We start from the raw sequence: 14,354 nt of genomic DNA, 5'->3' as shown, positions 1-14,354 counted from the left end.
ACCAGCCTCCAGGACTTTCGGCAGGAAGACGGCCCAAGTCCCTGGATGTGACCTGGGGACAGGCTTCTCCATCCTTTTCTGACTAAAACCCCGACTTCGCTTTTTCCCAATTTATTTATGCCTCAGTCTTCTACGGTCTCTGCCGCTTCTGCAGCGAACTCCTGGCAAATTAAGTATAAAACTCGTTGCCTGACCGACAGAGAAAGTTGTTCACCCCCAAAAAACAAACTCTGCAGCTCTCCCGCAGGAGCAGCGCGGGCAAGCGAAATGGATCTGCTGGGCTAACCCCGCGCTGACTCCGAGCTGTAAATCAGGGGCCCGCGCACCAACTTTCATTAATTACTCGGAGCCAGTTAAATGGCCTGGTCTTAAAAATGGGAAGAGTAATTACCGAGTAATGTTATCTGTCTGGGGCTACCCGACCCGACACCATGACACCCAAGGGAAAGCTGGTGAGGGGGAAAACAAGGGCCCCTTCCAGTCGGGCCTTCAGATAGCGACCCTGCGCTCTCCTCCTCCTCCCCCCTATGGGACCCACCTTGCGCCCAGGGGTCCGACCCTGACCACTGCTGTAGGAGCCAACTTCCTCGCTCCCCAGGCTGGACAACCAGTTTCCTTTAGAGTGTGCCTGACACTGTATCTCCCTTTCCCTCCACGGTAGTGCTGCGGTCCTTTGCCTCAGTTTCCCCTAGGGAAATCCTGGCATTTACCCCTGCCCCCAAAGTGAGAAAAAGAGCGTGGAGCCTCAGTTGGAAAACATAGTCTTTTATAATTTTTGTTATTAAATTGCTTTAAACATATACCCCAGAAGCTTCTGGAAAGCTGTTGCTGCCTCTGGGGAAAAGGATCCTTCGGCTAAAGATCCGTCATCGGCCCCGGAACCCAAGGGTGGGGTCCCATTCCTCTACAAGTTCCGGAGTCTGTAGCCTGAAGTCCAGACACAATGGCTAAGGAGAGCTGCTCCTATGGGATCCTGGCAGGGCCACCCCACCAGCCTCAGATCCTCCTGGCCCAGCGACTGCCCTGGGTCTCCAAACTTCACAAAATTCTCAGGGGTAAGTTGGGTCAAACAGCACCCATTCTCCCACTCTTGCACGATTTGATCAAAGTGCCTCCAAAGACTTAAGCAGGACTCAGCCGATGAGCAGGACCCAGGGCATCGTTACCTCCATTTTCGAAACACACACGCACACTCATGCACACACACCACCACCCCCTGCCCAGAAAAAAAAAAAAAAAAAAAAGCTTCTCTGGGGCAACAGAGGCATGAGCCTGGAGGGTGGTGTGGCAGAGTGCAAGGGAGGGAAGGAGGGGGCAAATCCTAACTCCCGAATAGTACAGGTCCAGGCTTAAGTCTCACACACCGCTCAGCACCACACATTGGGGATTTGAGAAGCCACTAGCTTTTATCATATGACCCCGAGGGCCTCCATTTCTCGCCTGCTAAGTGGGCAAAGATAACCCCCGGCCCCGTTAGCTCTCCAGCGTGGGTAAGCACGTTTGGGCTTCCACAGACTTCCTTTTGAAACCTGAGGCCTGGCCTTCTTTGAGGCCTATAGATGAGCTTACAAACGAAATTTGGCTCCGGGCACCCACTATTGCCCGGAGGGAAGGCCGAATTTCTGAAAGGACACTAAAAAGAGAGAGAGAGAAAGAGAGACAGATAGAGAGAGAGAGAGAGACGAAATAGAAGCTACGAAGAAGTTTTCTCTAGACGAACCCTTCTCCATTCCTGAGCCGAGGAGTAGGCAGGGACCCAGGGCACTGCACAATCCTCAGAGCCCTGCTCGGCAACTGTCTGTGCCAGGCGAGGGCCGTGGGTCCCGAGTTGCGGCACCCACTCTCGAGACGTCCGTCCGCACCCCAGAACTCGGGCCCAAGGGTGCCCGTGGCCCGCGAGGCCTCCTAGGCCCCCTCCCAGACCGGACACGCAGACCTCGGCGGGCAGAGACCGGCCTCGAACCCTCTCCTTCAGGTCCCCCCGGGAGGGGCAGTGGTGAAAGCGCCTGCGGAGCGGAGGGAGGTCTCTTTTAATTAGAAGCTTATCGGACGCGGGTTTGATTAGAGCGCGCTGTCCCTGGGCCCAGCGCTGGGCCTGGCGCGGAGAGTGCGGGGGCAGGGGCCAGGGGAGGTAAAGGTGCCGGCTGGAAGGAGCAGCGTGTTCAAAGGCTCCTTGTACAGGCCTTGGAGGGAGAGAATCGAGTGGCCAAGGTAGCGCCTTTCCCACGGTTAGTCCCGGCCCGGGAGGGGAGCGCAACCTTGACCATGCGCTAAGAGGCGAGACGCGCTCTGTGCCCTCCTCCCCCGCCGGCGGCTGCAGAGAAGCCGGGAACCGCCTAGCCCGGCCCGGCCGGGAGAGCTGAGGGGTGAAATGGACAGCAGGCTCAGCCAGGAAGGTGCTCAGAAGGCTGAAAACGATGACTGCAGCTGCACCGTGATTGGGGAAAACCTGTCCCCCAACAAAATACCCTCTCCTATGTGACCGGAAGAGGGAGCCTTTGGCCCTCGGGCTTCGCAGGCCTCCGCACCTGACCCTAGGGTGGCCTGATGATCCCAGGCCTAATCATGCGTTAGGGTTCTGCGAGCCTGCGGGGCTGCGGGATCAGTGGACTAGCAAGCAACCTCTTTTTTTTTTTTTTTTTTTTCCGAGACGGAGTTTCGCTCTGTCGCCCAGGCTGCAGTGCAGTGGCGCGATCTCGGCTCACTTCAACCTCAGCCTCCCGGGTTCAAACGATTCTCGTGCCTCAGCCTCCTGAGTAGCTGGGATTATAGGCTCCCGTCACCAAGCCCGGCCAATTTTTTTTTTTTTTTTTTTTTTGTATATTTAGTAGAGACAGGGTTTCGCCGTGTTGGCCAGGCTGGTCTCAAACTCCTGACCTCAGGTGATCCAAACGCCTCGAGCCACCGCGTCCGGCCCAAGCAAGCTTTTTTCTCCTCCTCCTTAAAGCCTTGCATCTAGTCTGGGGCTACTCGAGTCCTCACCCCACATCTGCCCTCACAAACCCGTCAACCCCCACACACGGACTAAGAGTTTGGTGCCCCTCCCGCAGGCCAGAAGAAATCCATCTCAAAGGTGGGGCCAAGATCCCTGGAAAAGGAGTCGAAACACCCTAGAATGGTCTGGGTTCAAATCCCACCTCTGCCACCTAATCTCATAGAACCTGGATTTCCTCATCCAGAACAAGGGGCTTCTCCAGGATTAGCTGGTGAGCTTCTTGCAAAGACTCTCGAGGCCATTGTCTTAATTAATATTCAGAACCCAGTGCCTGACCAAGTAGGCGATTGATGTTTGCTAAATTAATGTTTACAAGATTAGGATGCCAGATATAATATTTAAGAATTTAAAATATGAACATGCTTGTGAAGTTTTGGGCGGTTGTGAGTGGGTACCAGCAATTGCCCCTGCCTGTGCGCCATGGCTAGGCTGCCCTAGGGATCCAGAGACGACCTTGATTCCTCTCCTCTGGGGTTTGGCCTTGGCACTCTGATGGCCATTTCCACATTTTTGAGAGAGTTGATGCCCTTGCCTCTCACAGCCCAAGTCTTGGGCCAGGCCCTGCATTCCTGGGGAAGCAGCAGGAAGCCTGGAAATCAAAAGACTAAACCCAGAATCTCGAGGGCCACCCTTGTTGCCCACTCCAGGATAGCAGCCGGAGCGCTTCTCACATCCAAGCTGCCCAGTGAGCCTGAAGGGCTGGGTAAGCTGGACCCATCTGTTTTCATTGCAAGACAAAACTTAAACCTGGAGATAGTGCTTCCACGCTATATGACTTGAACCTAGGGCCCTCTCTCCATTGGGCTTTTTCTCCAGGGTGGAGAAGGAGGATACATTCACCTGCTAGTCCTGGTCCCCTTTTAACTTTTTCTCCATGGCAGCCACGCCTGTATATTACAGAGGAATCCAGATATTTTCCAGAAGTGTAATGCCTGCTGGCTGCAAAACCCACAGTCCCACCCCCCACTATGTGTGATAAGATCCCACGCACCAGACCTGCCCTGAAAAGGGCTGGACAAGAGACCCAAACGAAGCGACAGAACCCAGGTTTCAAAAATCCCTTAGAAGTACTAAAAAGATAATGGCATAGTAGTATTTTGTGCCCCACGGGCATGGATTCGATGGTTTCTCAACCGCCTCCAAATAGCACACATGCAGACAGAGATTCATGGTTTCTCAGTCACAGATGTTTAGATGGGTTGCCGAGTTCCATATTTAAAGCCCCAAGAGGGTGGTGGGTCGCACTTCTGCATCTATGGAGTATAACTTCAAGCCGGACCCAATCTCCAGGTTGCCCATCTCAGCTGTCCTCTTATAGACGGGACACTGAGACCTAGAAACTCCCCAAAAGTAACACCAGCCTGCTAAACAAAGGTGGCGCGATCTGATCAAAGAACACAGGCCTCAGCGACCAGTAAGTTGTCCCAACGCCCCTTGAGTACAAAATACTAATTTCACTAACTAAAGGCATAGAGTGGAGGCAACCCTTGGGACTGCTTGCGGTTCCTCCACAGGACAGTGATCCCAGATTCTCCGGAAGAAAAGGGCAGTTTCGATTTCTCCAAGGCTTCGCGGGGGCCCGGCGCTCCTGGTTAGGCTAAGGTAGGAGCGGCCTGAAGACGCGCGTTTAGAAGGCGCGGGTGAAGGCGGGCAACAAGGGCAGAGCCCTTCTCCCGAGCCTTGGGCGAAGGTACCTCCTGCAAAAGATACACTCTGCTTCCCACGCATTCCAAAAACGTCCCAGTCCCTAGGCCCTCGAGTAATTTTGCTCCAGGAAAAGCATCCGCCATTGTATTAGTAAAGCGTTTACTAAATTATCGAATCAAACCGAACTGGCTTAGGTTCTCAATAGCGCAGAAATCCACTGAAAACAAACGAAGAGGGCAAACTACAGGGGCTCCGCAGGTTCGGGTCCGCGCCGCCCAGGCGAAAGAGAGGTGGGCGGGCATCCGCGCGGGATGAGAAGCCAACCTGATACTTATCGTGTGCCGAGTTCCCTCCTTGTATCCTGACTAAGCACAGCGAATAACCCTGTCCTTGTTCTAACCCCAGGTCTTGAAGAAATACTGTTCCAGCTGAGCCCCGCGTTTACAAGATGAAGAGGAACCCCAGATGCGCTGAAAGAAAGGCCAAATCTCGTGCCTCCTTCCACTGCCTGCGGTAGAACCTGGTCCCGCATAGCTTGGAATCGGATAAGTCAAGTTCTCTTCCATCCCCAGAACCTGCGTGGCCGCCGCCTGAGCGAAGCCCAGTGAAGATCCACTTCTGTATTACCATACGCGGTAGCTATCCACGGATACGACGCTGTTCCAGAAAGCCATTTAGTTACTGGCGGTGCATGTGCTCATTCTAGTTCTCTACGATACTTAATGTGCACCTAAGTGTGTGCTAACAGCGTATTATAAGGGCTGGAGGTGCTCCTGGACATTTTAGCGCTGCGGAGGCAGCACAGCACAGGCGCTCACCCCGCGCTGGTCCCACTCCGAATCCAGAGTCCAGACGTCTGAAAAGCCCAACGCTTGGTGACAATTTGGCGTTGCCTTAATTAACAAAACTCTCCCCGAGGCGAGCCAGACACTGCGCCGGTCTCCTGGTTCCACTCCCGTGGGGACTAGCAGTCCTGGAATCTCTCGGACTCTAAGGGGCCCCAGACGCCCTCCCGGCTCTTGCGAACAGTCAGGCTCCTAGCTCTGCCTGGCTTTGGAGGATGTTGGGGGCCAGTGCCTGCGTGCACTCCCACTCCCCGGCCTCCTCCCCAGCCGCCGCTTCCGCTATCCTCACGGCCCTTGGGAAGCAGCTGGGTAAGAGCTGCGGTCAAAAGGGGTAGGAGAGGGGGGTGTCCTAGAGCGGCGAGCCCCTGGCGCCACTGCCCCGCGCGTAGGGGGCGCTCCCCGGCCTACTTACCCTGATTGCGAATAGCGGGCTGGCTCTCGAGGCAGCTGGGCAGGTAGGGCGCGTTAGGAAACATCCTGGCCTGGCCGGATGACGCCTGGCTGGGCGGAGGAGGACCGAAGGGCCCGTAACGACAGGCTCCGGCTGTGCCAGTGAACTGGCCAGAAAAGTGGACAGTGAAGGCGCTCAGGCACTGCTCCTCGTGCGGCTCCGCGCCGCCCCAGCTCGGCTCCTGTTTGATGAAGGAGTGAGGCGGCGGCGGCGGGGGTGGCGGCGGAGCCGGTGGCGGCGCGGGGCCGCCCAACGACCCGTAAGCCGAAGCGCCCGGGGGCGCAAAGTCCAGCACCGGCGCCCACTGCGCCGCGCCGCTCACAGGCAGGGCACAACCGCCGCCGCCACCCAGCGAGGGGACGGCGGGCAGCAGCGCGTTCAGGTCCCGCACGTCGGAGCCCATTTGCTGAGGCTCAGACCCGGATGCCCCGCTGCTCCTCCGGCCCTGGAAACGTTCAGCGCTGGCCTCGGCGGCGCCTAACTTGGCCCAGATGCCGCCCGAGTCCCGGACTCCCTGCTGCTCTGGCTGCTGTAGGCACCCAGGCCCGGAGCGGAGCGTGTGCTGAGACGCCGGCTCCGGGACACACGTGGAAGCCGGGTCCTGCAGCAAGAGGAAGTCCAGGATCGCGGCGAGGAGACGGCGGGGCCCGGGCGCCTGGGCTGCCGTCCCGGCTCTGGGTGGGTGGGTGGGTGAATGAGTAGGTGGGAGGGAGGGCGGGAAGTGGGGGAGCGGACAGGCGGTCGGGTTGCGGAGAGCCCCCGGGTGTGGGCGCTGCCTTGAACTCCTTACCCCAGCTGCCTGGCTGCCCTCAGCTTCCCAAAGCTCAAATAAGAGGGGCCGGCGGCGCGGGGAGGAGGAGGAGCCAGGAGGCTCGGCAGCTCCATTCACTCAGCAGCCCAAGCCCGGCCAGGCAGCGCGCGCTGCTCCTTGGGGGCGCCCTCGCAGACGGGGTGGGGGCGGGTCCGAGGGAGCGTCCCTCTCGGAGACACCCTCCTCTTCAACCCAACACGCACTCTCAGCTGGCCGGTGTGGCACAACCCTCCCCCCACCTCCCTTTCTTGGCCTTCGCCAGTGTGGGAGCCTCGTCTCACTGGAGAGTCCGTTCAGGTAAGCAGTGAGTCCGGGCAGGGTCGAATGCGGTGGGAGTAGAGATGGGGTTGTTAATCTAAGAGAGTGGTTTGGAGGGAGGGGCAGGCAGGTTCCAAGAGGGCGGGAACTTCAGGAAAGCGCAGAAAGAACTCAGTCAAGCTTCAAAGAAGCCTATACCCTTGCTTTGCACCCTTGAGTCTGGCTCTTGCTTCTAGAACTGTCGGATAGGGGAGTGGCCATGATCTTGGGGTCACTGGGGAAAGAGGTGGCCCTTTGTGGGTTCCAGAGGTCGGGACTGAAGGCGAACGTCCCTCAGTTGGGTGGCCCGGAGTTGGACCAGTTATAAGCCGGGCGTGTTTCGATCGGCTAGTAGTTGTTTACTTGGTGAGGTTTGAGCCACGCGGAAGGCGGTTGCCGCCTACCTAAAATTGGAGTCAGCAGCACTTAGTTTCCCTTTCCAGTGAGGAATATCTAATTCTTCTACGGTTAAGCCGGGAAAACAGCGGCTAGTTTGGGAGGGAAGAAAACCCTTGGGCAAACGCCCAAAGCCTGCGTATATTCCGGCCGGAGCATCCTGGCGCCCAGTTTGGGGAGGAGGGGTGAAGGGGAGGGTTTGGATACGAAGCCCGGCAGAGAGAGGGTAACTCCTAGAGCCACTCCGCCGAGCACTGCCTTCGGCCCTGGTCGAGGATACCGTTCTGGTTGCTCAGTGATTGACCACGAGGCGGAAACCAGTTAAAGGGACCAAGGAGTGGAGTAGGGAGAACCTTCATCGGCCCACGGGCGCGAGTTAGTGTTCGAATCTTTGGGAGCTCGAAGAGCTTCGCTAAATCTGACTCCCTTCATCTAGTCTCTGTTTGGCAGCCCCCGCGCCCCAGAGCAGGTGTTTGTGGGGGGGTAGGGGAGGGTTGTTTTGGTTTGGTTTTTGGATCTTCTAAAGGAGTCAGTATCTATTGGGAAACAATCCTAGGCAAGGAGAAGAACCGGGAGCCCGGAGCGGAGCGTGTTTCAGAGGTGCGTATAAAATCCCAGGGGCGTCAGGAGGCAGCAGCGACGGCGCAGCGTGGGACAGCCAGGCGCGACGGGAGGGAAGCAACCGGTTGCAGTCCGGCCTCCTGTACCTGGCTGGCCCGGGTTGGGGCTGCAAGCTTTCCAGTCAAACTTACGTGAAGTAAAGTAGTTGCAGTTTGACAAAGAATGGCGTTTCAATAAATGACATAGTAATTTTTTACGCTTTGGTTTTTAGCTTGCATTGCATAAACGTTGTCGCCATTAAATTCTGGCTGCGGACCCGAAGTGTGTGCGGGCCCAGGACTTACTCGAAGGGCGCACTTCTTGGGGATGCGCATCCCGTAGGCGCAGGAGACCCTGAGGGTAAAGATACAGAATTTGAGCCCTCCGCTTGCCTCCCAGGCCACCTTTGCTGCTTGACTTTGCTTCGTCTCCACTCAGAAGCTTTTAAAATTATTATTAAGAAAAGGATTCTACAAGACGCTGCCCCCTACGCTCTCTGCTCAGTCCTCTCCCACACGCTCTATCCCTAAACCTTTCGCGGGGCTCGCGCGTTTGGTTTTTGAGTGGAGAAAGGACTCTCGAGACAAAATTCACTGCCAGTTGCCCTAAGAACCCCCCAGATCCCTGTATCTCCCTTCCTTCTCCCCGCCTGTTATTTCTACTTGGAAGTCGTTTTTCTTAACTAGGACTCAACTATGAGGTGCGAGGAGCCGTTTATGAAAAGCCGGGGACTTTCATTTCCAAACGAAAAGATTGAGATTGTTTCTTCTTTTACCATCCTTGGCACTTTTAGCGGGGGAAGAGAAGGTTATCTGAAGGGAGGCTGGCTTGAATGTGAGTCTTTGTGTTTGTGAAACCCAGGTAAGGCAAAGACACGTAAATCTCTGCCAACATTTTTAAAAAATAAGTTTTTGCCACGGGGTGAGGGATGTAGGGGTGGATAGGAGGAAAGGGGAGCCAAGCAAATGTAGAACTCCTCTCTCCTCTGCCATTTATTTTCTCAGAATCCTTGTGGGGGCGGGGAGGGGAAGAGCACCGGTGCGAACCCCGGGGTGCCCCCTCGACCGACTTGGACTTCTCCGACTGAAGAGGTGGGAGGAGTTCCCTGCAGCCTGCGGGGCCAAGAAGAAAGTGCTAAGCTCAGGAGCCGCAGTCGGAGGACCCCAGGGACCCTACAGGAAGTCTCCGTACGACCCCCACGGATCCACATGCCCGGAAGCCCAGGCGACACTAAGCCAGCGCTGGGGAACTGACGTACTCCTGCAGTCGCAGGGCGCTCTATGCCTCTCTCTCCTCTTCTTTCTTGTGGGTAACGTTCTCTGCGGGAGACCTGAAGTTATCCAAGGGGGATCGCGCCAGCTACACTGGCCTTGGCGCCCTGAGCTAAGCACTAGGACTCACAGCCTAGCACGAAGGCAGGTAGCACCTTCACCCGCCGCGGACGATAGGCACTCTCCTGTACCTCCTTTAGCTCCCGAGGCCCGCCCTTCAGGAGGTCCCAGGGAAAAGCAGGCTGTGGAAAACCTGGCGCTCCCTTCTTTCACCCACCTTCTTACCCCAGTCAGCGCCGAGATCTGTGGCAGAGGTTCCTGGTCTGAACCACCGATTGGCAAAGAAAGCTGCAGATTAAACTTCTCGTTTTACAGAGAAGGAAACTGAGGCCCAGACAGCCGAAGGAGAGGCAGTCTATGGAGGGCAGCGGTAAAGAGCAAGGTGTTGGTGGCCCCAGAATGGAACCTCAGCTCTGCCAGGTAACCAACAGCTGTGTGACCCTAGACGAGTTCCGCAGTCTCTCTGAGCCTCAGTTTCCTTACTAGTCAAACGGGATAATGGGATACTAGCGCCCACCTCATAGAGTTGTTCTGAGGATTAGATAGGAGAGTAGTGTGGGCCTTTGACTCAATCAACTTTACAGTTTTTGTTACTACTACTGTTTAAGGACAGGAAAACAAGTTAGTGGCAACGCCGAGCTGAAACCCGGGTCTCTCAACGTCCAGTTGGAGGTTTTACCCACCACCCCTCTACCTCTTTAGAGCTAATGGGATGCAGAGGCGAGGACAGCCCCTGGAAAACCATGTGGCGTTGATACACTGGCAAAGCGCAGGCATCCCGGCCTCGAAGGTGCATAATTATTGCAATATGAAAAAATCGAGGCTGGGTGGGAGCAGGGCAGTGAGGATTTCTCAACCCCTACTTTCACCCCGGCGCTGTCCACTGCATCTGACCGAGCTCGGAGCTGGGCTGCTACAGCCGCAACCCCAGGGACCAGTGCGCACGCCTGGGCCGCCCTCCGGGAGTCACCCAGCGGCCGCGGACAACTGAATAAACACCCCAAAGCGCTGCGATCGGTCAAGGGCGGGGACAGCCACACTGCATGCGGGGCCCGCAGGCCGTAATAAAGAGTGGCTCGACCTCGCTGCCGCCTGTCGCGGGAGAGGAACAGGCTTTCGACTAGCGCCTCTCCCCGGGGCCCGCGCCCCGAGCCCCACGCGCAAGACAGCCCGACAGGTCTTCCTCCCCTCCCCGCTGACTCTAACTCTTCGGAATCTGCCCACTCGGGGCTGCAGGGCAAGTGTTTAGGATGGTTCCCAGCCCCGCGCTGGCGGTAAAAATTTCAACGTCATTTCTTTAATTAAAAAAAAAGGGGGGGGGGCAAAGGAGGGGCTTTGTGATAACTACTCCCAGCTTCTTCTGATCATTTCAAAATTAACTCGATTTTTTTTTAACCAGTCCCCACTTACGGTCCTAACTCTCCTCGGTGACCCTATCTGGGGGCCCGGAACCATTAGGTACTGCCGAGTGCGGTGCAAAATTTCCCCCTCTCCACCAGTTCGCAGTGCCTGGAGCCGCTGGGGTTACTCGTCTGTTATTATGCCACCGCGAGATGGTCCCCGAGCTCCCCGAGAGTCCTCAATGAAAGGATTCCGCGGCACTGCCTCTATTATTATACCGTAAATCTTTTTAAATTCTGGAACTAATTATATAGAGGATATGTCTCAATTTGTTCTGCATTAATGCCACAGTGGGGATGGAGGCCAGGCCGTGGCCAGAGCAGATACGTAGGCCCATGAAATTGATGAACTGAGAGTTGCTTCCAGTCCTGAGCGCACCATCTGGAATTCCAGTCTGAGGTTACAATTAGAACTCCTGACCCCAGATTCAACTTTGCAAACAACAGGGGGAAAAAAATGGGGAAAAGAAAAACCATGAGAGAGGGAAAAAAAATTATTCTGCACCTGTAAAAAAAAAAAGAAAAAAAAAAAAGTCACACAATCTTAAAATCTTTCCGTCTTAGACAATTCTTTCCAAGTATTTCTTTTGTGTTTTTTAACCTATAAAAGATAATGGAATGTTTTATAGACTGGATTTTATCTCATCCCCTTTCCCTCTCCCAACTGCCCTCAGTTTAATAGTTGTCAGTTTTACCTCAGTGTTGAATTTAATTATATAGGAACAAAATATTCCTCAGTAAATTAGCTTGCTAAATATTCTGTCACATTTACTTCCCCTTTGAGAAAATGGCTTAATTATAGAAATCTACCTGCATCTAGGAACTTTTTTCCCTTTTCTTTTTTGACTGCCATGCCAGCTTAATCGTAAGCAGAGATTTTATTTGTGCAGTAATTTTATTTGTGTTCTAAATTAGTTTAGCCAATTTCTTCCTTCTTTCATTAGTAACACCCTGCTTTATTTTCCTCTCATTTTGACCCCCTGAAGAAAACGAAGGACCAGGCAGTACTGGAGAATCTGTTAAATTTATTAGCATAAATGCTTAGACAAAACGAGATATAAATCATTCAGATGTATTAAGCCATAAAGTATCCCAATGAAGTCAGTCCCTTGCCGGGGTCCTGGTGTATAAATGTTCATATAAAACAAGGTATCAGTATTATCTTTCAAACTGAATATATGCTGTAAAAATATCCAAGGCTGAGTTAGGAATATGGGGGGAGGGTGAAGCAGGGCAGGAAGGGGATATTCTTTAGAGCAGTTTGTTAACATAGTGGTGACTCAGAAAGTATGGTGGAAAGGAAAAATTTCAACCGTTTACATTTGGAGTCTTCTTAGATAATATGTTTTTAAAGAAAGGTATGCAGGATATATTTGAGAGCAAAGGAATAAGAGAAAAAAAAAAAGATGACTAGAGGGAGAAAGGCATTGCTTTCTGCAGAATGCATTTTCCCCCCAAAGGTCAGTTTAGCTTCACAAAAATCCACCCAGAGGAGGCACTGGCTCTTCACACAGATAACGGATTAGCCAGTAGAGAAGAACTACCTGGGCCTTCGTCTGGGAACTGGGATATGCAGCCGCTGGTCAGCAGAAGGATGTGTATTCATTAGTGGTGGAAGAAGAGGAAAGCGCCCGGGAGTGAGGAAGAGGAATGGACAGAATTCCTGGCAGAGGCTTACCAAGACAAAAATCAGACACAATGTTTAAGCAGCAATTGCTCGTGAAGTTCATAACCATGGCTCTCTGTAAATCTTGGCAAATTGAGATATTCTTTGCTTTTTGGAAATGATTGTTTTCAAGACTTTTTTTTTTAAAAAATCAAGTTGTCCACCAGAAAAATGGAATAGCTCATCTTCGCTACTTTTTGTTTAAAGCAGGGATATCCCCATCCTTTCCCTGCCATTCATTCATTCATTCATTCATTCATTCATTCACTCACTATGCAACAAAGATTGTTGGGCATTGTAGCAGCAAGTAGGAGCACAAGGTAATGACAGGCTCACCCTGCTCTCGCAGTTTATATTCCAGTAGGTATGACAAATACATTACAAGGAAACAAATGAGATATTTTCATATAGTAGTAATTGCTATAAAAAAACAAGGAGATCTGTAAGACTAGAGAATGACTAAAGGTGAGATGGGAATGAGGAGCAACAGATAGCCCTCACTTCCTTTTGCCTTCTGCCCACACTACCACATTTTAGTGTGTTTAGGAAGTATTCCACCTTACTGTCCAGATGCAGGAAGGGTTTGAAGGATTTGGAATGGTTGGTCTGGATAAATCTCTGCCTACAAAACTGGACTTTATGGAATCGGCAGGGCAGCTGTTTATATAGATGGCTTAAAATCATCACCGCTAGCTGAGTGACTCTGAAAGCTATTTAACCCCTGAGAAATTCAGTTTTCTTCTCTTCAAGATAAAAAATAACAGCAAGTTATGAGGACTACATAAGGTAAGGCATGTAAATTTCTTAGCCTCTAGGAAGCACTCAATACATGTTGGCTATTATCTATATAGACATAAATTCTATGCTTTGCTTCCAATTAATTGATAAGTTATAGGCTTAGTATTGATATTGGTGTGAATTCAGAAAAGGTGGCAGTCTTTGTTCTTGTTGGATCAGGGGGAAGAGCAGGAAGAGAAACCTTTGCTGAATCTGACCTTAAACGAGGTTGTTGCCATCTAGAAAGAAATTTAAATCATTTTGCCCTACACCGGGACCCTAAAACAGGAAATATGTGGCTTTTGCCTCAAAATCAAGCTTAGATTCCTTCTTTTAGTACAGAAGTCTATAGACTAACAACCTGAAAATCTGAGAATTGCATTGAAAATCTTAGAATTGCATTGTTCCTTAGAGCCACATTTCAGGTTTGCAGCCTTGTCCAGGATAAAGAATTCTGAGGTAGGTATAAAAACACCTGAACTCAAATCCTATCTGTGCTAGTTACTGTGATCTTAGGGAAATAGCTTCAGCTCTCAGTTTTTCAGTAGCTTTATGTGTAAAATGGAGATTATATAAAATGAAATAAAGCATCCATAGGTGATTTGAAAACTCTGAAGTGTCAGACGGTGCAGAAGACCATCATAACATTGTTACATGTGAACATGTGGAAAGGAATATGTCTATTCAGAACACTGGGGCACATTGCTTGCTCTCATGGTTCTCCATTTTTAAGTGAGTATAGTACCTTTCATGCAGGGCTGTTGTGATAAGTAAGTGAGATCATATATACAAACTTTCAAAACAATGCATAACATAGAATGTGTGCAATGTAAGCATCACTGCTATGGTTATTGTTACTGTTCTCTGGCCATCTTGTTGGGCCAAGTGTTGAACCTTATAATTTTCACATAGAGAGCTTCTTACTGTAGAAGTTTACAATAGTATAGAGAGCAGGGCTTTGGGATCAGATGACTGGGGTTTAAAGCCTCCTCGCTAGTTATTTTCTGTATGGCTTTGGGTGGCTTCCTTATTTTCTCTGAGCTTTAATTTTCATAACTGTAAAACAGGGCTAATGATACCATCACCTCACAGGGTTGTTTTGAGAACAAATTAAAACACCATATGTAAATTTCTTTCA

At 52.2% G+C, this 14,354-nt stretch overlaps 1 protein-coding gene across 6 annotated transcripts in view; it reads right to left on the bottom strand.

The window, feature by feature from the left end:
* The window catches only part of WT1 (WT1 transcription factor), a 48,824-nt gene extending 41,864 nt beyond the window's left edge, over window positions 1-6,960 (bottom strand). For 2 of the 6 annotated variants that reach the window (XM_054441623.2, XM_054441624.2), the window contains exon 1: window positions 1,721-2,639. In XM_054441623.2, the coding sequence (XP_054297598.1) occupies window positions 1,721-1,730 (10 nt within the window). In that variant the 5' untranslated portion in view covers window positions 1,731-2,639. Of the gene's footprint in view, window positions 1-1,720; window positions 2,640-5,899 lie in introns of those variants that run through there. The other 4 variants (XM_054441619.2, XM_054441618.2, XM_054441621.2 and 1 more) reach the window with 4 other exon arrangements.
* Window positions 6,961-14,354: the final 7,394 nt, after the last annotated feature.

Source organism: Pongo pygmaeus, chromosome 9 (genome assembly GCF_028885625.2).
Source record: "Pongo pygmaeus isolate AG05252 chromosome 9, NHGRI_mPonPyg2-v2.0_pri, whole genome shotgun sequence".
In the NCBI taxonomy this organism is placed as follows: domain Eukaryota; kingdom Metazoa; phylum Chordata; class Mammalia; order Primates; family Hominidae; genus Pongo; species Pongo pygmaeus.
Note: the sequence above shows the minus strand (reverse complement) of the source record. Positions and strands in the feature narration are given on the sequence as shown.